Raw genomic sequence first — 23,452 nt, 5'->3', positions numbered from 1 at the left:
GCTCTTACGCTAGTACGTTCTTCTTCTTGAATTTGCCGTATTATTCCACCGATAGTTTGGCGCAAAACATTGACTAGTTCGCCAGATCTTTGGGTCTTAAAGGCGACATTGGATTTAAAGGTATATGATCTCAAGTAATTGTGAAAGGCATGATCTTTCAATTCAAATTGAGCTCCTCCAAACTGATTAGAAGGACCCGGTTGATCTAAATCTACTTGTAAGAAGAGATCATCTTCGTTATCATTTAAAAAATTTTGGACTAGCGAGTCAACACTGTTCTGTGTGTCACTGCCATTAATTGAAACTCTCATCTTTTTCGCTGGTGGCTCTGAAAATCCAGAACCCTGACTACTTCCACTGTTTAAATTTTCACTTTCCATAATAAATCACTGAACACTTTCTTATCGTAAGCAAAACTGTAACTGATGCCGTAGTCTTTAACCTTCGCCTTTTATAGCTTTTGCTCAAGATTATGCAATATTGTGAAATTTGCGCAATATTGCGAAATCCCCCCTTTTCACAATTCTGATTGGAAAATCCAATGACCTATTGGAATGCTGAAATGTCAACAATTGCAAAACATGTCTAACCCTGCTTTCAATAACACCTTTGTTTACCGACCATCGGAATGTAGTTACCAAGATTGCCAAATAAAATGTAGTCCTCTTTTCCCGCAATACCTCTCTTAATTTCATCTCTACAAATCATAAATATTCTTTTTCTTTACAGGGTTCTCCTCCAGTATTCCTGAATTTCTCACAAGAAAACTATATTTATGTATATATTTTATTTAATTTGTATATTTTTTATTCTGTACAATAAATTTTTATATGTCTACTTCTTACTCCAGACTACTGATGCCATATTGGAAGCTTGGAAAAACCTAGACCTACTCTTAGAAATATTTTTTCTAGCAAAAAATTTACTAGCCTAGACTATATTGTGTAATAACCACCAGGTTCGTAAATACCTACCTTTGCGACATCGCAATGTTGCGTCACTTGCATCTAGAAGACAGTTGATTGGAGGATTGGGCTGGGGAAGGGGCGGGGCTTGAATTTCCTATCCTTGTCGCAGTAACTGTTAGGGCCTTAAAACGTACAATTAATATGAAAATAATCCCTAAGCCATGTTTACAGATCATATAGCATTTTGCATACACAGACAAATAGCTGTCGCTGATTGTGTTTTTGATGCTAGTTCACAAAAGCTCGCAGGGCCATTTGTGCAGCACAGTTTTGCAATTTATGGCATAGTTTCCGCCGTTCTTGGCACACATCTGCCACGCTTGCCCACCTGGTGGACGTGATTTCTGAAAATGGGCACCCCCTCGAATTGTACAGTCCTTCTGAATCGGTATGCTTGTTTTTTTTTAAAGTGGACTTGGCACAGAAAAGCCACTGATTAACAAATGCGTTACTTCCGCAAAGTATTGGCAGCATACCGTCATTTTGTATTCAAGAATAGTTTAAATACATAAGTATCTGGTTTGGACTATTTACGGAGTCCATTAGCAAAAAAGCGATTAGATTTTCCCAAATCAGAAGCAGACGTCACTGGTGACGACAATTCCCAAGCTTCGTCGGAGAAAAGGTTCCTGATTGGCTGGAGTATTGATCTCCAAGATTCGACATTTGCTTCATTCATAAAACATGTATGAAGACCAACTCTATTCTACTAGTTATCATTAAGCACATGGTATGAAAAGACATTTAAGTGTAATCTGTTCTTTTAAATTATTGGAGGATTGTCATCATAGAACCTAAGGATAATAATAACCAAAGCGATTCGGGTAGCAAAAGAAGGCAATATGTTAATTTTGGATCATTTTGGAACAATTTCACCTGCAGCCTTAGCTTCAGACCAAGTGCAATTAAGTTTATTTTGTTTTGACAATTTTAAGACTGAGGTAAGATCAGGACCGAGTTCACCTGAGCCTGCTGTAGTTAAGAGCACCCATACTAAGGTTGTTGAGCCAGTGGAGGACAGTTTGAATACTCCTTCTGTGACCACAAATCAAGAGTCGTCGATGTTCAACTTCTGTCAGTCTTTCCCGCAGCCTGAAAATGGACTGACAACCATTTCTGCTGGTAGGTCATCACGTCTTTATTTTCAGTTCCCTTCCGATAACCAATATTTTATTTATGTATTTAATTTTATTTATTTATGTATTTATGTATTTAAATAATAAGTAAAATGGAATGATCCACTAGGCTGGAATGATTCATTAGTTTTGCTTATTATTATTATTTTTTTTTTTTTTATATCGGATAAAATCATCGGGAATTTCGATTTGACAAGAGATTAAATCCGTAAACATTGTCTTATGTCTATTTATGACTATATCCGGCTATTTGGAATGATATCCCAGCTGACATTAGGGAGGCGGTACATATTGGGTCGTTTAAAGTAAAATTAAAAAAAAAACATTTATTGCGAGTGGGGAGTTATTTTTTTTATTTTATTTTTTTTAATGTAAATATTATTATTGTTAGCCTTTTTTTATGGATTTTCTGGTATTAAGGGTAATTGAGTGAGTGTTTTTATCCTTCTTTAATATTTGTTTTTTTAATTAATTAGGTTGAGAATTAGAGGATTGCAGCCGTCCAACATTGGACTGTTTGAGCCTTCCCCCGGCGGTTGTGTGTATTTATAGCTTTTGTAATTTAGTAGTTAATAAAGAGCTCATTAATTTAATTTAATTTTTAAATTAAAGCTTATTGGATAACCATGGGCTTGTTTTCTGTTAATTTTTTGTAAATAGAAAAATAGTTAGCAAGCAGGAAGAAAGGAGGGGGGGGTCATGTTTGAGCTATAATGTCTGGATATCGTAAAATTTTCCTGCAATGTTCATGTAGGCTAATTTACTTGTTTTCACCGTCTTGAACCAAACCCTAAGGACTACTGTCAGCCAAGAATAATCCTTTGAAAATAAATCATTTGTGATCCCTTTTATTATTTTAGCAATGTGTAGGTCAATAAAATAGTTGTGACAATTCATAGCAGCCATTCCGGGTACTGAAGCCACAATTATGCATGTAACGTTTCCTAGCCCTCTCCTGAAGATGTAGGCCTATTATTAGTTTATATACCACAGAGTAAATAAGAATTCATAACCTTGATGTTTGTTTGGGATTCTTAAGTTGGTCTACCGATCTTAAATAATTATATTAAAAGTAGAAATAAAATCAAGATACTTATCAAACAGTTCGTGGTAACGAACTGTAGTAAGGAGCGACCCGGCTCAATAGTAACCAAAACTCTAAAAAATGGAATTTTGATACCAATAGCTACATCAAAAGAATCGCATTTTAATGCTGGTTTTAAATATATAAGTTTCATCAAGTTTAGTCTTACCCATCAAAAGTTACGAGCCTGAGAAAATTTGCGTTATTTTAGAAAATAGGGGGAAACGCCCCCTAAAAGTCATAGAATCTTAACGAAAATCACACCATCAGATTCAGCGTATCAGAGAACCCTACTGTAGAAGTTTCGAGCTCCTATCTACAAAAATGTGGAATTTTGCATTTATTGCCAGAAGGCAGATCACGGATGCGTGTTTATTTGTTTTTTTTGTTTTTTTGTTTTTTTTTTTTCCCAGGGGTGATCGTATCGACCCAGTTGTCCTAGAATGTTGCAAGAGGGCTCATTCTAACGGAAATGAAAAGTTCTAGTGCCCTTTTCAAGTGACCAAAAAAATTGGAGGGCCCCTAGGCCCCCTCCCACGCTAATTATTTTCCCAAAGTCAACGGATCAAAATTCTGAGATAGCCATTTTATTCAGCGTAGTCGAAAAACCTTATAACTATGTCTGTGGGGACGACTTACTCCCCCACAGTCCCCGTGGGAGGGGCAACAAGTTACAAACTTTGACCTGTGCTTACATATAGTAATGGTTATTGGGAAGTATACAGGCGTTTTCAAGAGGATTTTTTTGGTTTGGGGGAGGGGTTGAGAAGAGGGGGACATGCTGGGGGAACTTTCCTTCGAGAATTTGTAATGGGAGAAGAAAATTTCCATGAAGGGAGAGCAGGATTTACTAGCATTATTAAAAAAAAAACAATTAAAAAATAAAAGTGAAAAAGCTTTTTCAGCTGGAAGTAAGGAACAGCAATAAAACTTAAAACAAACAGAAATTATTACCCATATGAGGGGCGCACCTCCTTCTAATACCTCGCTCTTTACGCTAAAGTATTTTCGGTAATTTCAACTACTTATTCTACGGCTTTTGTGATTCAGGGGGTCATTCTTAATGAATTGGGATAAAATTTAAGCTTTAGTGTAAAGAGCGAGGTACTGACGATGGGGCGAATCCCCTCATATATGTAATAAAAACATGAGAATACAAAAGTTCTTTACGTAAGCTAATTTATAAGTTACGTAAATCTTTTACCAATAAAAAGATTCGTAAAAAATTAAAAGTTTTAGTTGCCTTTTTAATTAACCAAAAAATCGGGGGGCAACTAGGCTTCGTCCCCCGCTCTTTTTTTCTCAAAATCATTCGATCAAAATTATGAGAAGGCCATTGAGCCAAAAAAAAAATATGCAAATTTCGTTTTGATTATTCCTCTGCGGAGAGCCAAAATCAAAACATGCATTGATTCAAAAACGTTCAGAAATTAAATAAAAAAAACAAGTTTTTTCAACTGATAGTAAGGAGTGACATCAAAACTTAAAACGCACAGAAATTACTTCGTATATGAAAGAGGCTGCTTCCTCATCAACGCCCCGCTCTTTACGCTTAAGTTTTTTACTGTTTTAGAAAGAAGAATTGAGAGAAAGAGTCAAACTTTAGCGTAAAGAGCGGGGCGTTGATGAGGAAGCAGCCTCTTTCATATACGAAGTAATTTCTGTGCGTTTTAAGTTTTGATGTCACTCCTTACTATCAGTTGAAAAAACTTGTTTTTTTTATTTAATACGTTATAGTGTCTATGTTAAGTTCTTCATCCATTGATGCGCTATGGCTATAGAACCGCTTTCTTCGCTAGTTTTTTTCAGCTTAGCATGAGACAAAGACTAGTGACAGATTAGGTGGGGAATATATAATTTGGGTTATATATTTTCACATTAGGGGTGGGATGGGGGTAAAGTATTGGACAGTGTGAATTTTGAAAACAATTCTTACTTCATAATATGCAGAATAGTTCTACCTAACACATCTTGCATGTAGACCCGCTGTAATTCCCCCCCCCCATTTTGCAAGCACTTAGCCCAATTTTTTTCTGAAGTATTATATTTTCATCATATTTTGTGATATTTCATTAAGATTAGTCAGAGAAATAGATTCTACTTAGATGAAGAACTTAACATAGGCGCTATAATATTAAGTACCAAAATCAATACTGATTAGGGCATCCATCTATCCAGTACTAATGAAATAAATAAATGACCATAACTGTACGGGTAAAATGTTTGAAAACCAATTTTTTTCTTTTCTCGTATGTTTTCTATTTGATTCTAATCTGTTCTTTGTGGAAAAATGGAAAAAATAGTAGAAAGTAAAACGCTTCAAATAACCTGCCAACTACCTATTTTTAAAAAAGCGAAAAAAGGAGGTTGATCACTCACTTAGGCAGTGATTTGTTTTTCCTCAAACCGCATAAATTTACAGTTGTATGAGTAATTTCATAAAACTGTCTCCTTTTTGCTGTTTTGGAGAGTTCTTTTATCGCTGAAAATTATGGTCAATATAGGTTCCTGAATCCCCCTTAGTTCAACAATTGTTTCAATGTTTAATTTGATTTGTTTAGAATCGAAATAACGTTAGTTATGCTTTAAAAACAATTATTTTGAAAAAAAAATCTACAAACAAGCCAAAAACCATACCCGTAGCTTATGCTAAGGGCGATTAAGTAGCACTCCATTCAGTTCTCCGTTTAATGTCTTTACATTTTCATTCATAAGAAACCTTGTATCGATCTAGGAAAGCTTTTTAAGGACGTCAGAAATTTAGAGGATATTGCTGACATCACTGGGAATAGATAAATTGCCCTGAAATGTGATTTTCATCAGGAGAAAATAGTGAAGCATCCGTACACTAAAAGGTCGAGACTTGAAACTTTGTCGTGGTGGACGCATAGAAACTTCATGTAGTCCCCTTCTGGGGGGGGGGCAAGGGTAGGAGTCTGAAAAGTAAAGTGTGTCATTTAAGAGAGTTGTTAAAAGTTACAAGAGAAAAAAATAAATATATCGTTTTAAGGGATTATATCCTGACGTTGGAAAAAGGGTACTCGAAACAAATGTTACTAGACCAAACATAAAAAACAAGAATAGTTATAAATAACTAAATAAAACAATAGCAAGAAAGTTGAAACTCTAAGAAGATATACGAGATATTTCAGATAGATGTCTGAAAAAAAAAAATCTTAGTAGAAGCCAATTTGTGATAAAGAAATTCAAATAAACAGGCAAGAGTTACTTTCTGCATAAGTAATTCTGATTGTGATAAAAATAAACTATGAAATATGACTAAACAACTAGGTTACATATGCTTTTTTACCAAAGGTAAAAAATAAATGTATCATGCATCATATACAAACACGTAATCAGATGGGGGGGGGTATGTTTCCCCTCTGAGACACCACGGCTTTTCTAGATTTCCCCATAATTATCTTTATTTCTTTTTGACAAATTTGTCTGTCTTCCCTTTTAAATAACTTAATTACTACACAGCTGATGGCATGCATGAAACTTGTTGTGATAGAAACGTGCAGTTTTGACTTGAAACCAAAGAGAGGGAGGGGTGCAATATATGTATCAATATGCAGCTCACAAGGTCACTTCATGAACGCTGTAAGCTAGAAGATGCACAATAAATAATTTTGGTAAATGGTAAGATACGAATTTTTGGCACTATGACATAAGTTTAATAGGGATAAAAAAAAATCTAAGTTCGTCACTGGCAGTGTAAAGCTATCCAAAAGGACTAGATAAATTTAAAAGCACCATATTTTCAATTAGAGATCCAAGTTTGTTTGAATTCAGCCGAATTTAAAATAGGCTTAGTTTGGGTTTTCCACCTGTTTTGAATTTACTACGCCGTTAACGTTAGGTCAGTATTCAGAACATAATTTAGTTTAGAGTATATCTTCACATATTTTGCAACCATGGTTGCGACAATAGCTGCAATCTAAGAAACAGCGAGCCACGGCCCACACCATGGCAACCAAAAATTTAAAAATATGTTTAAAAAAAGGTCTAGTGAGAATAATTTCCATCTTGTGGTTGATTTGGGAATCGTAAATATAATTTCGATTAATCTTGATGGTAAAATGTCGTTCTAAAAAACAAATTTACAGGAATTTTGTTAAGGATCCTAAGCCGCTCAAACACATATTTGAATCGAAATAAGAAAGAAACAGTGAAAACGCTACTGTCGAATACCCTATTCAGTACACTTACAGTTTCCCCCTTGAACAACAAGGAAAATCTCTCTTTTGCATGGGTAACACTCTTGTGTCCTCTTTTTTCTTTCTTTTTCTTTCTTCGCCGCTAGTGGGGCACTGAAACATCGTAGAGAAATGTTTAAGGGCTCATTTAAAAGCTAATTTTCAGTTTCTTCAATGAAAATGCCAATAGGGCCTTTTTCAATGAAAAGACACAAACAAAATTTCCAAAATTTAGTCATCGGTTAGAAACTAAGAGTGTAAGGTCATTTCCCTCAGTTGTCACCACTAAAACTAGGCCGCAGGCTACACCGTAGCGAGATTTTTAAAGACTCAGCTCAAAGCTACTGATCATTGCAGCGTGATTTTTGCTGATATATAGATGGAAAGATTATTAAAAAGCTGCATTGAGTTGTGAAAAAAATCTGAAATCTAGGTTATCTTCTTTTCTTTAATTTCTAGCTTGTAACAAACAGGTGAATTGAAACAGCAAATAGCATAAAGCAGATTCCTGTAGACAAGGCTGTATAGCGTAGTGAAAACAACCCGGTCTTGTGAACGTTATGACACAGGTTTAAATCTTGTATGAAGTTTTTTTTTTTTTTTTTAGGTAGATTCTCTTTCAAGAGCTGATTCATTTCTAATGAGAAGTTCTCCTAAAATGCTAAGTCAAAGAAGCCAAAATACTCAAAACACAAAATTCCGTAAAGTCTATTAAATACATATCCGAAATTTTTAAATAATTCCATAAATAACAGAATTTTTTATTTACAGCTACTTAAAGGTGCAAGGGATAACATATCCTAAGGACTCTTTATGTGACGAATCAAACAGTTCGTGGTAACGAACTGTAGTAAGGAGCGATCCGGCTCAATAGTAACCAAAACTCTAAAAAATTGAATTTTGATATCAATAGCTACATCAAAAGAATCGCATTTTAATGCTGATTTTAAATGTATAAGTTTCATCAAGTTTAGTCTTACCCATCAAAAGTTACGAGCCTGGGAAAATTTGCCTTATTTAGGAAAATAGGGGGAAACACCCCCTAAAAGTCGTAGGATCTTAACGAAAATGACACCATCAGATTCAGCGTATCAGAGAACCCTACTGTAGAAGTTTCAAGCTCCTATCTACAAAAATGTGGAATTTTGCATTTTTTGCCAGAAGACAAATCACGGGTGCGTGTTTATTTGTTTGTTTTTTTGTTTTTTTTTCCCCAGGGGTCATCGTATCGACCAAGTGGTCCTAGAATGTCGCAAGAGGGCTCATTCTAACGGAAATGAAAAGTTCTAGTGCCCTTTTTAAGTGACCAAAAAAATTGGAGGGCATCTAGGCCCCCTCCCACGCTCATTTTTTCCCAAAGTCAACGGATCAAAATTCTGAGATAGCCATTTTGTTCAGCATAGTCGAAAATCATAATAACTATGTATTTGGGGGTGACTTACTCCCCCACAGTTCCTGGGGGAGGGGCTGCAAGTTACAAACTTCAACCAGTTTTTACATATAATAATGGTTATTGGGAAGTGTACAGACGTTTTCAGGGGGATTTTTTTGGTTTTGGGGGTAGGGTTGAGGGAGGGGGCTATGTGGGAGGATCTTTCCTTGGAGAAATATGCCATGGGGGAAAAAATTCAATGAAAAGGGCGCAGGACGAATCTGGTCACGTTAGAAAAAAACGTCAAATTCAGAGCTTAATATACAATGCTGGGTGTTCGGAGCCTCTCTATTATGGAGTATAATTTGAAAATAACACAACTATACGAGCGATAAAACATATATACCACAACCATAACTCAACTAACGAAAGAACTGCTAAGAGATAACACAACTATAAAGCGAAAACAGGTGAAAACTAACGGGAAAATAAACGAACTAAGAGGTGGAAGGGGCCCAGAGGAAAAATATAATCCTTTTTCAATTTTGAGCCTAACTTCCGCAAAGGAGTAATAATGTCAGAAGCCCAGAAATACCGAATTATTTTCTTTTCAAACAGTTCGTGGTAAAGAACTGTAGTAAGGGGCGACCCGGCTCAATAGTAAACGGAACTCTAAAAAACGGAATTTTGATGCTAAAAGATACATCAAAAGAATCGAACTTTTACGCTGATTCTAAATATATAAGTTCCAATTAATTTAGTCTTTGTCATCAAAAGTTACGAGCCTGAGAATATTTGCCCTATTTTGGAAAAAAGGGGGAAACATCCCCTAAAAGTCATAGAATCTTAACGAAAATCACACTATCGCATTCGGCATATCAGAGAACTCTATAGCAAAAATTTCAAGCTCCTATCTAAAAAAATGTGGAATTTCATATTTTTTGCCAGAAGACAAATCACGGGTGCGTGTTTATTTGTTTGTTTGTTGTTGTTTTTTTCTTTTCCCCAGGGGTCATCGTATCGACCAGGTGGTCTTAGAGTGTCGCAAGAGGGCTCATTCTTACGGAAATGAAAAGTTCTAGTGCCCTTTTAAGTGATAAAAAAATTGGAGGGCAAATAGGCCCCCTCCCAGGCTAATTTTTTTCCAAAAGTCAACAGATTAAAATTTTAAGATAGCCATTTTGTTCCGCATAGTCGAAAACCATAATAACTATGTCTTTGGGAATGACTTACTCCCCCACAATTCCTGGGGGAGGGGCTGCAAGTTACAAACTTTGACCAGTGTTTACATATAGTAATGGTTATTGGGAAGTGTACAGACGTTTTAGCCAAAAAAAAAAATTAATATACAAATTTCATTTCAATAATTTATGTGCGGAGAGCCAAAATCAAACATGCATTAATTCAAAAACGTTCAGAAATTAAATAAAAAAAACTAGTTTTTTTAACTGAAAGTAAGGAGCGACATTAAAACTTAAAACAAACAGAAATTACTCCGTATATGACATGGGTTGTCCCCTCCGCAGTCCCACGCTCTTTACGCTAAAGTTTGATTCTTTGCCACAATTCTACTTTTTAAAACAATTAAAAACTTTAGCGTAAAGAGCGTGGGACTGCGGAGGGGACAACCCATTTCATATACGGAGTAATTTCTGTTCGTTTTAAGTTTTAATGTCGCTCCTTACTTTCAGTTAAAAAAACTAGTTTTTTTTATTTAATCCTAGTAAAGAGTGAATGGAAGGAAAGAGTGAAGTTGAAACTTAAAACAAACAAAAATTACTACTCTGCGGTTTTTTAAAAATATTTTGAAAAACTCTTTCAAACAAACTGATTCTTGATACTCCCTTATATCTGTAAAATGCTGAAAAACTAGCGCTTTACTGAAAACTAGGCTTTCTGAAGAATTTCTTTGAGAGTTAACATTGAATCGTGATTTTTACTCATTTCATAGCCGGTGAAAGACTATTGAGAACTTTATGAATAATTCTTTTATTTTCTGAATCTTATTTAAGAGTTTTTCTACTTCTATTCATTTTTCATTGTGTCGGTTTTGTGTTTTCAGCAAAGTACTAGTCTTTAAAATTTCTATTGTAATGTCTCGTGAGGGAAATATCACGAGCAAGTAAAATTAAACTAGTCTTCTAAGGTGTGTTTCCTAAACCACAAAGAAGTATTTATTGTTCGTTTTAAGCTTCAACATTGCTCTTTACTTTCATCAAAAAACTTTGTTATTCAAAATTAATTTTGTTATAAATTTCTGGTAGATCTTCGAGCTAATATTGATCGAAATTGACAAATGTGTCAAACGCTGACCGCAACTATTTTTTTATTGAGGTTTACATGGTCGAAACTTTTTATAGAAATTACGTTGTTTGTTTTTCTTCTTGTGGTGAATTTGAGCTTCCCTTTGCCACGAACATAAATTCGCATTCAGTCACATGACATTGACTTGAAAGCCCACGTTTTTGCCAACCTACGAGAGTGTGCAACATCTTGATCTTTCTTAGATTATTCTTAGAGTGCACACCCCTACCCATTTTCCTTTTTGTGCAAGTATCACTAGCATAAGTTAGCCTATATGTATAGTGTACGTAAAACTTCAGTAAATTTGGTTAACACGATAAATCATCTTTTTGTTATCTAAATTTTTGTGATGTGATGTAAACCTTTTTTCAATTTTAGACTTGGCATAAGGTTGTAAAACTGTTTGCTAAAAATTTGGAGTTTGGATCCATGACTTGGCACTGTGTATAGGTTACACGTCATATTATACATTTAAATACTGGTCCATCTTGATTCTTGTTATAGTTGGAATGTTGGCAACATTTTCAGTGTCTTAGTATTCCTCTTATAGTTTTCCATCCAGTTATCAATGGGAGGTGAAACTAGAATATTCTTGGATTGTAAACCAAAAAAATCCCTCCAATTGCTTTGCTATTATAGTAGTTTAGTGAATTCTTGACACAATGATAATAGACGAAAACTTTGGATTAGAGTTCGGTAAGTTAAGATTATTTAGTCAAGGATGAACTGGAACCAATAAATTATTGGGAGGGAGTGAATGTAGCATACAGTTTTTATGGCACTTAGTATTAACCAAGTGACATATAGCAATCGCAAATTGTATCGGTCTGTCTGTCGGTCCCGGTTTTGCTACTTTAGGCACTTTCAGGTAAGCTAGGACGATGAAATTTGGCAGACGTATCAGGGACTGGACCAGATTAAATTAGAAATAGTCATTTTTCGATTTCAGCATCTGGAGAGGGGGAGTGGGGGGCCCCTTAATTCGGAGAAAATAGAACAATTAAAGTATTTTTAACTTACGAACGGTTGATCAGATCTTAATGAAATTTGATGTTTGGAAGGATATCGTGTCTCAGAGCTGTTATTTTAAATTCCGACCGGATCTGGTGACATTGGAGGGGGGAGTTGGGAGGGGAAACCTAAAATCTTGGAAAACACTTAGAGTGGAGGGATCGGCATGAAACTTGGTGGGAAAAATAAGCACAAGTCCTAAATACATGATTGACATAACTGGTATGGATCCGCTCTCCTTGGGGTAGTTGGGGGGGGGGGTTAATTCTGAAAAATTAGAAAAAATGAGGTATTTTTAACTTATAAACGGGTGATTGAATCTCAATGAAATTTGATATTTAGAAGGATACCGTGTTTCAAAGCTCTTATTTTAAATCCCGACTGGATCTGGTGACATTGGGGGGAGTTTGGGGTGGGGGAGCCTAAAATCATGGAAAACGCTTAGATTGGAGGCATCGGGATGAAACTTGGTGGGAAAAATAAGCAGAAGTCATACATACGTGGTTTACGTAATTTGAACGGATCCGTTCTACTGGGGGGGGGGGGGTAATTTTGAAAAATTAGAAAAAATGACGTATTTTTAACTTACAAAGGAGTGGTCGGATCTTCATGAAACTTCATATTTAGAAGAAACTCGTACCTCAGATCTCTTATTTTAAATCTCAACCGGATCCAGCGTCATTAGGGGGGGGGAAGTTGGGGGGACTGGAAATCTTAGAAAATACTTAAAGCGGAGAGATCAGGATGGTTGGTGAATATGAAGATCATGAAGCTTGGTGAATAGAATAAGCAAATGTCCTTGATGCGTGATTGACGTAACCGTACTGGATTCGCTCTCTTTGGGGGATCTGGGGGGAGGGGTTCCGTGATTTGGCGAGTTTGGTGCTTCTGGACGTGCTAGGACGATGAAAATTAGTAGGCGTGTCAGGGAGCTGCACAAATTGACTTGATAAAGTCGTTTTCCCAGATTAGACCATCTGGGGGGGGCTAAAGGGAGAGGAACAATTAGAAAAAATTAGGTATTTATAACTTACGAGTGGGTGATCGGATCTTAATGAATTTTGATATTTAAAAGGACATCATGACTCAGAGCTCTTATTTTAAATCCTGACCGGCATTAAGCCTCTGATTTTCCTTTTAGATCAATCTATTGATTGTTAGAATTTTGTTAGAGCTCATATCATATGAGATCTTGGCTCTTAGCTCTTCTTGCCTCGTCACAAGTGCCATATGAGCTCTTAGCTCTTGTTTGTGTGGGCAAGAGAAGCAAAAATAAATAATGGAGTTATTTTGAAGTCATCAGATTTGATTCTAGATATAAAAAGATCGAAAGATATGACAAGAATAATGATTTGGCGAATACAGCTCTTAGATAGCTCATCGAACCGCTAGATTAACTGGAATGGAGTAAAGCATTTAAGAAGTGATTTCTTTAAGTTTGAAAATTCTCTTTAGAACTTTGAGACTAATAGGCAAAGCTTTTTTTCCTGTTGGGTTAATTTTTTATCTTCTGCCTTATATCTTAGATCCGCGTCTGCCTCCAGGGGCACCCAGGACGTTAAGAAAGAGCCGTCAATCTTTCCGCAGGTTTGCTGCTGACAGAATATCCTCCTTTTGCGGCTGGATTGAGGTGCTCAGGTTTTGCTGAGCTGTCTGGTATGTTCAGCGCATGGTGTATCTGGGTCTGCCTTTGCAGTGTGAACACGATGGTTGCTAGTGAAGCACTACACTCGGTAGCCGGGGATTGTCCAGTCATTTGGCGTATTGTCTGGCTTGAGACACCTCGTTTCCTAACCCGGCAAAAAAGAGAAGGGCTAGTTAATGAGCTCACACCTGTCTTAGTTCACAAAACTCGGAGCCATTGAAGCATTGACGATGAACTACAGCCTCAGTGTCTATCGCAGTGATTGGAGCTAAAGATTCCAATTAATACACAACAAATTAAACTTTTAAATAAGGTGAATATTCTAAACTACCTAGAGAATATTCTTCTGCAAGAGAACAACAATATGGCTGGCACGTAAAACAACAGTTGTGGCTGCATATATTTAGCAAAGCTTTTTAAGAGGCTTGAAGAAAGCTGATGTACAGAGGTTCTCTAGAGAGATTTTTAACAAAGATTCTCCTGCAATCTGGGGGGGGGGGTGTAGGAACTCTTCAAGATTGATCTAGATAATCTTTATTGCAAAAATCAAAAATATGTTGACTTAAATGCACTCTTTTTATATTTTTAGCCCCATCTCCCCTGAGGTTGGAATTATGTGCATAAATTATTTTAGACATATGAAGCTACATTGATAATTAATTATGACTAAGTTGTAATTAATAAACAGTTTAAATTACTATGAAAAAAAAATTAATTTACTATGAAGTCAGTTACATACGCAATACTTTTCCTTTGAAGGGAATTTGGGAAACTTTTAAGAATACAGTAAAATTCTCGAGATTTTCGAATAAGACAGACCCAAAGACACCTTACTAGCAAACGTCTATGTCCATTGTTATGGGTCCCTTTCACAAAACATATTTGGTATGTGCCCACTCTTTCAGATATTCTTTGATAAGATTGAATTAGCAACAGTATAGTTGTAATAGAAATCTGAATTTGTATATAGCTTTCCTGGCAATCCGTTAAATTTGTCAAAAGACAGAACTGGTATATTTATCATTCCTTAGATTTCACATCACTTTCTTTTCAAATTCCAAGGTTGTATGTTAGCATAAAAAGGATTACTTGTCTCGCAATCTGGGATTACTTACTCGCATCGCTTCCAAGTAAATGTCAACGAACAGGATTAATCTTCAACACTCTTGGCCGTGTATAACTCAAGCAACAGGTAAGCTATTCCCACTTCTCCTTCTAGAATGATGGATTGCCTCGGGGCTAATCCTGATCAATTATTGCATCATGGTTAACGAAACCTATATAGTTGAAATGTTTTCGTTGACATCTCATTTGAGCGTTAAGCTTTGGGTTGCACCAGAGCACTTTATACCATGTTGACGGTTAGATGGCAGCAGTGATTTGACTTGCCCAAAAATCACCGAAGTACTCGTAAAAAGTAGTAATTTGAGTTATCAAGTACAAGGATTTGCATGCAAAATTTAAACGGATGTACATATGCCAGTTTAAAATAACATGATCAGAACAGTCCGATTAGTTGTTTTGCTGATAGCTTTAATGCAACTCGGTCAAAATAGCTTCGGGTTTTCTTTTGTCTATGCTTGTTCAGGTACTCTGCCTTCTGTATGTACCCCAGCTCCAGGGTTACCGCCTCCAGTCAGTTATCACCATTTGTAGTGATTTTTTGTATTGCCTAAAGAAAAAACCACTAAATCAGCCCATAAATCACTGGATTATTGAAGAAAATCACTAAATCAACCAAATTTTCACTAAAATCTTTTTTTTTTACTGGGTGGCAACTATGACCCAGCTAGCATTTTTTTTTGTTCAGATTACGACAAGGGTATTTGTAAAATTTGGGTGGTGATAATCTCTGGCCTTAGACCCTCTTTTCCGCCAGTCTCTTCATGCCTGGGTGTCAATAGTAAACATATCGACGAGGATGTGGATGGTCATGAAGTATTTATTTTATGTTTTTTGAATAATAGTAAAATGAACTCTTCTGCTCCTAATCCTTTTCCGTCGCTATCCAATTTCAGGTATTTTCTTGGATCACTTTGTATAGAGTTAATGTTCTTGGAACCAGGGTCTGATATAGAAATTACAAAAATTGTTAAATTGAAGAATTCCTTCACCTGGCCCTGATAGCATTCTTGTTAAGGCAATTATGATGGGCCACGAAATGGCCCTTCTAACTATCGGACAATATCCCTATTGTCTGTGTTTAGCAATACTTTTGGGAGATGCTTGATGCTAACTCTCCTGCCCTTAATGTTTCTAAATCTAGCTTTTTCTCATGTATGTCAGGTTTGTTCTCAAATATCTGGAATTCATCTGTCGAAATGCCTATTCTGGAATTCACCTGTCTATTTGTATGTCAAAGAACTGCCATGTCCGTCTCATAGTCATCGTTTTTGATTAAAATTTATCTTTTCTAGAACACATTTTTCCTTGGGTAATTCTGAATTTTTTTTTCACAGTTTAATTCAGTCGTATGGTTCTAGTTATGCAGATGTTTACTTTTTCTTCTTTCCTCAAACCGCTTCCTAATTCTCATAATCCAGGAAACTGACCGTTCAATAGCTAAACCGGTACTTGGTATGGAAAAACTTTATATTCTTTCTTTTGCATCCTACACTTTTTTCCAGCTCCACTGTAATCTTCCAGGTTCTTCAAATTTACTTATCTTAATTGGTCGAACTAATAGTTCGACTCTGAGAAAGTTCAAATTCTGCAAACTCCAACAGAGAAATCTAATTTCAATTCCTTATTTGCATGTTATATCATATGGAACACCCTACCTGATTTGGCTCACAGATGCCAATCTTTTGGCACCTTCCAAGGACTTGCAAATGTTTTTAGTTTCTGCTTGTTTTTTTTTTTTTTGCATTGGCTGTTGGTTTAGTTTTGCTGAGTGATCAGAATCAATTTTGTAAACTGTTGAAGTCCTTCTTCCACCCCACCCCCTCCCTTTCACTTTTTCTCTCTTTCTCTCTCTCTCCCCCTTTCTTTCTTATCATCTTTCTCCCTCTCCCTCTCTTCTCCCTTGCTCTTTCTTTTTTTTACTGTTCATGAATTAGTGTTTCGATAATATATGCACCCCTCCCCCCTCTTTTACAGGCCACAAAGCATTTGCTGGTATCAGTGTATGCTATATATTTGAATATTATTTTTGTTGGAAATAGATCTTATCTTAAACCGCACTCTTTTTGCTTTCGATATGGTTTAGCGTTATTGACAAAGCCGATTAGGAACGCGGATATCAGACTGAAGCTAAAATCTGTCAGGGGCTGACAGATTTTGCCAAAAAATTGTGAATTTATTTTATTGTGGTTAAATGGAAGCTATGTTCAGACTGCACTATAGTCACACTTCTGGATAAAATCAAAATTACGCATGACTACAGCTCAACAATATACTAGGCTCCTAATTCTCTTAGTTTAACTGAGTTCTGAGTTGAACAGTGTTTAACTTTCAAATTTTAAAGTTATGACTAAAAAAGCAGAATTTATTTAAGATATAATTTTATTTTATTTTGTGAAAAGATGGAAGCTCAGAAATTCTGTTTTTCTTACCTATATGATCAAACAGTTCGTGGTAACGAACTGTAGTAAGGAGCGACCCAGCCCAATAGTAACCGAAACTCTAAATAACAGAGTTTTGATACCAACAGTTACATCAAAAGAATCGCATTTTAATGCTTATTTTAAATATATAAGTTTCATTAAGTTTAGTCTTACCCATGAAAAGTTACGAACCTGAGAAAATTTATCTTATTTTAGAAAATAGGAGGAAACACCCCCTAAAAGTCATAGAATAATAACAAAATCACACCATCAGATTCAGCTTATCAAAAAACCCAACTGCAGATGTTTCAAGCTCATATCAACAAAAATGTGGAATATTGTATTCCACATAAGGGGGTTCGTCTCCTCCACAATACCTTGCTCTTTACGCTAAAGTATTTTTAGTAATTTCAACTATTTATTCTAAGGCCTTTTTGGTTCAGGGGTCATTCATAAAGATTTGGGACAAAATTCAAGCTTTAGTGTAAAGAACGAGGTATTGGCGAGGGGGCAGAACCCCTGATATTCGTAATAAAAATACAAAAATAGTAGTTCGTTACGTAAGTTAATTCGTAAGGAACGTATGTTTATTACTAACAAAAAGGTTCGTAAAAAAATAAAAAAAAATCTAATTACATGGAGGGCAACTAGGCCTCCTCGCCTACCCCCTTTTTTTTCTATCAAAATCGTCCGATCCAAACTATGAGAAAGCCATTTAGCCAAAAAAAAATAATATGCAAATTTCGTCTAATTATTCATATGCGATGAGCCAAAATCAAGACATGCATTAATTAAGACACATTCAGAAATTGCAGTTCTTTGAACTGCAAGTAAGGAGCGACATTAAAACTTATAACGAACAGAAATTTTCTGTTTATAAAAGGGGTTGACCCCTCCTCAACGCCTCACTGTTAACGCTAAAGTTTTTTAATTGTTTTAAAAAGTGGAGTTGTGAGAAAGAGTAAAACTTTAGCGTAAAGAGCGGGGCGTTGAGGAGGGATCATTCTCTCTTATATACGGAATAGTTTATGTTTGTTCTAAGCTTTAATGTCGCTCCTTACTTGCAGTTAAAAAACCTTTTTTTTATTTAATTAGTATGAAAAACACACATCGAAAAGCATTAGTCGACAATACTTGTTTTTGACTCGTTTGAAAACACTTTGGTGTGGTTAATAATACCAGACATCAATGCCTTGAATATTTGGTTAGTGCAATCAGTGTTGTCAGACATTTGCACGTTCTTGGGGATGGTTGTGAATTGAACTTTACAAATTAGTGGTTTTTTCTAAGCAACTTTTATTGTTGCGCTTTCGGCTCATTTTTGCCCAAAAAGAGTGTATTCAGAACATTTACCCATTTATGGTCACAAAGCCTTATACCAAACATCTGACAACACCGTATACAATATGGTATTTTTCTTTTTGCGTCATCGAAAGGCCTTTATTTTTCTCGTCTTCTGATTATCAAACAGTTCGTGGTAACGAACTGCAGTAGGTAGCGACCCGGCTCAATAGTAACCAAAATTCTAACAAATAGAATTTTGATACCAATAGCTACATCAAAAGAATCGCATTTTAATGCTGATTTTAAATATGTTTCATCAAGTTTAGTCTTACCCAACAAAAGTTACGAGTCTGAGAAAATTTGTGTTATTTTAGGAAATAGGGGGAAACACCCCCTAAGCGTCATAGAATCTTAGCGAAAACCACACCATCAGATTCAGCGTATCAGAGAACCCTTGTGTAGAAGTTTCAATGTCCTATCTACAAAAATGTGGAATTTTGTATTTTTTGCCAGACGGCAGATCACGGATGCGTGTTTGTTTGTCTGTTTTTTTTCCCCAGGGGTGATCGTATCGACTCGGTTGTCCTAGAATGTTGCGAGAGGGCTCATTCTAACGGAAATGAGAAGTTCTAGTGCCCTTTTTAAGTGACCAAAAAAATTGGAGGACACCTAGGCCCCCTCCCATGCTAATTATTTTCCCAAAGTCAACGGATAAAAATTCTGAGATAGCCATTTTATTCAGCGTAGTCGAAAAACCTTATAACTATGTCTTTGGGGACGTTGGGAGAGGGGTTGAGAAGAGGGGAAAATGCTGGGGGAACTTTCCATCGAGGAATTTGTCATGGGGGAAGAAAATTTCCATGAAGGGAGCGCAGGATTTACTAGCATTACTTAAAAAAAATGAAAAAATAAATATGAAATTTTTTTTCAGCTGGAAGTAAGGAGCAGCATTAAAACTTAAAACGAACAGAAATTATTACCCATATGAGGGGCTCATCTCCTCCTAATACCTCCCTCTTTATGCTAAAGTATTTTTAGTAAATTCAACTATTTATTCTACGGTTCTTGTGATTCAGGGGTCATTCTTAATGAATTGGGACAAAACTTAAGCTTTAGTGTAAAGAGCGAGGTACTGACGAGGGGGCGAACCCCCTCATATATGTAATAAAAACATGAGAACACAAAGTTCTTTACGTAAGCTAATCTATAAGTTACGTATATCTTTTACTAATAAAAAGATTCGTAAAAAATTAAAAGTTCTAGTTGTCTTTTTAACTAACCGAAAATTGGAGGGCGACTAGACTTCCTCCCCCGCTTTTTTTCTCAAAATCATTCGATCAAAATTATGAGAAAGCCATTTAGCCAAAAAAAAAATATGCAAATTTCGTTTTAATTATTCCTCTGCGGAGAGCCAAAATCAAAACATGCATTGATTCAAAAACGTTCAGAAATTAAATAAAAAAAACAAGTTTTTTTAACTGAAAGTAAGGAGCGACATTAAAACTTAAAACGAAAAGAAATTACTTCGTATATGAAAGGAGCTGTTTCCTCATCAACGCCCCGCTCTTTACGCTAACGTTCTTTGCTGTTTTAAAAAGAAAAGTTGAGAGAAAGAGTCAAACTTTACCGTAAAGAGCGGGGCGTTGATGAGGAAGCAGCCCCTTTCATATACGAAGTAATTTCTTTTCGTTTTAAGTTTTAATGTCGCTCCTTACTTTCAGTTAAAAAAACTTGTTTTTTTATTTAATCCCATATAAACGTCAATAAATTATGAACCATATCCTGTTATTTAATATACAGCTAAATTTGGATATAAAGTTACATTTTCGTCTTAGATATTTTTATTCGATGGCGATTAACATATAGGCATGAAGAGTCACGTAGCCAAAGGGACTAGGCTGTATCATTTACACAATGATAAAACAAATTTCTCCGAAACTCCCATATCGAAACCTGAAGGTGTTATTTGATTTTTTTTGTCCTTAAATCTTAAAAAGTTGTTTCTTTCAAAAGACACTTCTCAAGTTGCCCATCGTAGAATGTCCTAATTTCTGATTTTGCTTTAGCAACCTTTGCTATCACTCATTTGCTGTTTCTGTTTGTCAATATTGTCTATGTACCTTCATTAATTAACGCTGTTTAACATTAGTTTTTTCAAAATTGTACCATAGGTACTCTAGAAGAGGCTTTAAGCTTCAGTGAGAATCTCCAGCATGCCATTGAAGATATTTCCGACAAATCAAATCCACCCAGCACGCGATGTAGCTCAGTAGCTTCAGTTGAAGAAAGCAAATTCGCATTAGATGATAGTCAATCTAGAAGTAAGAACCATTATTTTATACCTCTCCAACGGCGACAATTTCTTTTGGAACAACTGAGCCCCCCTCCTCCTCTGGCACACGTCTCTGGATAGACTACTGACTATTGAACCTCACCCCCGTGACCCCCAGAAAAAACTAGTTTAAACACTCTTTGAAGAGAGGAACTTGACTGCGACCTGCGTAAAGAAGAGGGATTAATTTTCTGTAAAAAGCATCCAAGAAACTAAAATAAAATTTGGAGAAGATGTTTTATAATGAATAAAAATTATAAATGCTGCTCCTATCAACAAAGTGTATTCAAAATGGTATGAATTCCTTCCTCTTGACAGTGACGTCTAATGAGGGGATTGCAGAGGGGCCTTTGTCCCCTATTTTTTAATATGTTTTTGGGGGATATATCTGTTGAAAATACCACTTTGGAAGTTTCATTGAAAAATATGAAAATACGAAAAAGTTTACCCCCCCCCCTCATAAATGTATAGAGAAATGCATCCCCCTAGATTTTCTTGAATGACGCCTCTATCCCCTCACACCAATCTCTGCATAGAAAGATCTACTGGAAAAACATAAATCCACTGCTGAAATTTTGCTCAACACTTCCTTTGTTCAAATATCTTTTTGAAATTTTGGTCGTTAATCGAAACGAATCGAAAACAGAAGTATTTGGTCTTTTGTGCAATTCTAACGTGAACATACTCTTTTAGGATTCTACCGAATGTGGCAGATTCAATGGTGCACAATTTCTTTGAAATGAAATTGTTGATTAATGGATAAAGCTAAAATTGCTTCACAACAATCTTTATCATATTCTGACATACATTATTGTACTAAATGAGTAAAATTATATATCTGGCCTATTTATTTATCAGTATTTTTGTCGAAAAAGGCTATATTCATTTTTCCAGAAATTTCGCATTCAACCATTTTTGGGTGTTAAAAAACGATCTAAACAGGTCATTACTTTGGTTTCATAAATAGTTTGCTGACTGAAAATATATACCCCGAGGTTGGAAATCTTGAGCATTAGTGGAAAAAGTATTAAAATGTAATTTGTTGTCGAAAGATTAGTTGCTTCCGAGCTTAGAGGCAAAGACGTTCCAGTTTGATAGCTGTGATGGGAGTCTTGGATTCTTAATTGCTTCGCATTTAATGCTACATATTGTGGCAGAAAAATTACACTAGGACTACTAATTTGTATGCAATGGGACTTAGCTTCTCTTGGGGTTTTGATAAGATTCGAAAACTAGATAATTGTTTGTTTTCCGCTGTAAAAAAAATTTAGATAGATTACGACTTTGGGAAAATTCGTTTGGGGGCTTAATTAATTTTAGAAAACATTTCTCATATGAATGACGTCACAAATACATTTTGTGCTCTAATGGTTTTACTTTTTACAGCGAATCAGTTTAAGTTTTTTTTTTACAAAAGAGATTTGAAAAAAAAAAACTAAAAAAACATTTATAAAAAACAGAAAACAAACTAAAAAAACTAAACAACTAAAAAACAAACTAAAAAAAATTATTTCTCACATGAATGACGTCACAAATACACAGACGTTCTATACTCTAATGGTTTTACTTTGTACAGCGAATCAGTTCAAGTTTTTTATGGCACTTGGTATTAACCAAGTGACATATAGCGATCGTAAATTCTGTCGGTCTGTCTGTCCCGGTTTTGCTAGTTTAGGCACTTCCAGGTAAGCTAGGATGGTGCAATTTGGCAGGCGTATCAGAGACCAGACCAGATTAAATTAGAAATAGTCGTTTCCTCGATTCGACCATCTGGGGGGGGGGGAGGATTGGGGGACGGTTAAATCGAAAAAATTAGAAATAAAGAGGTATTTTTAACTTACGAACGGGTGATCGGATCTGAATGAAATTTGATGTTGGGAAGGTTATAGTGTCTCAGAGCTCTTATTTTAAATCCCAACCGTATCCGGTAACATTGGGGGGAGTTAGGAAAACGCTTAGAGCCGAGAGATCGGGATGAAACTTGGTGGGAAAAATAATCACAAGTCCTAGATACGTGATTGACATAACCGAAATGGATCCACTCTCTTTGGGAAAGTTGGGGGAGGGTTAAATTTGAAAAATTAGAAAAAATGAGGTATTTTTAACTTACGAAGGAGTAATCAGATCTTAATGAAATTTGATGTTCGGAAGGAAATCTTGTCTCAGAGCTCTTATTTTAAATCTCGACTGGATCTGGTGAAATTGCGGGAGTTGGGGGGGGGACCTACAATTTTGGGAAACGCTTAGAGTGGAAGGATCGGGATGACACTAGGTGGGACAAATAATCACAAGTACTAGATACGTGATTGACATAACTGGAACGGATCCGCTCTCTTTGGGGGAGTGGGGGGAGGGTAAATTCTAAAACATAAGAAAAATGAGGTATTTTTAACTTACGAAGAAATGATCGGATCTTTATGAAATTTTATACTTAGAGGAACCTCGTAACTCACATCTCTTATTTTAAATCTTTACCAGATCCAGTGTCATTGGGGGGGGGGCCGAAAATCTTGGAAAATGCTGAAAGCAGAGAGATCAGGATGAAACTTGGTGGGAAGAATAAGTACTAGTC

At 35.9% G+C, this 23,452-nt stretch overlaps 2 protein-coding genes across 6 annotated transcripts in view; both read left to right on the top strand.

Annotated features, from left to right (window-relative positions):
* Positions 1–837, top strand: part of LOC136031132 (NADH dehydrogenase [ubiquinone] 1 beta subcomplex subunit 10-like) — a 120,540-nt gene extending 119,703 nt beyond the window's left edge. For all 3 annotated transcript variants that reach the window (XR_010618441.1, XM_065710469.1, XM_065710463.1), the window contains one exon: positions 730–837. Coding sequence is in view for 2 of the 3 variants with exons in the window: in XM_065710469.1 (XP_065566541.1) it covers positions 730–751 (22 nt within the window). In the remaining variant the exon portion in view is untranslated. The remainder of the gene's footprint in view (positions 1–729) is intronic.
* An 836-nt stretch (positions 838–1,673) lies between these two features.
* LOC136031114 (early growth response protein 1-like) overlaps positions 1,674–23,452 on the top strand; it is a 45,971-nt gene continuing 24,192 nt past the window's right edge. The window contains exons 1-2 of one of the 3 annotated variants that reach the window (XM_065710427.1): positions 1,674–2,090; positions 20,720–20,869. In XM_065710427.1, the coding sequence (XP_065566499.1) occupies positions 1,811–2,090; positions 20,720–20,869 (430 nt within the window). In that variant the 5' untranslated portion in view covers positions 1,674–1,810. Of the gene's footprint in view, positions 2,091–11,612; positions 11,760–20,719; positions 20,870–23,452 lie in introns of those variants that run through there. The other 2 variants (XM_065710443.1, XM_065710436.1) reach the window with 2 other exon arrangements.

The sequence above is a fragment of the Artemia franciscana genome, chromosome 1 (genome assembly GCF_032884065.1).
Source record: "Artemia franciscana chromosome 1, ASM3288406v1, whole genome shotgun sequence".
Taxonomy (NCBI): Eukaryota; Metazoa; Arthropoda; class Branchiopoda; order Anostraca; family Artemiidae; genus Artemia; species Artemia franciscana.
Note: the sequence above shows the minus strand (reverse complement) of the source record. Positions and strands in the feature narration are given on the sequence as shown.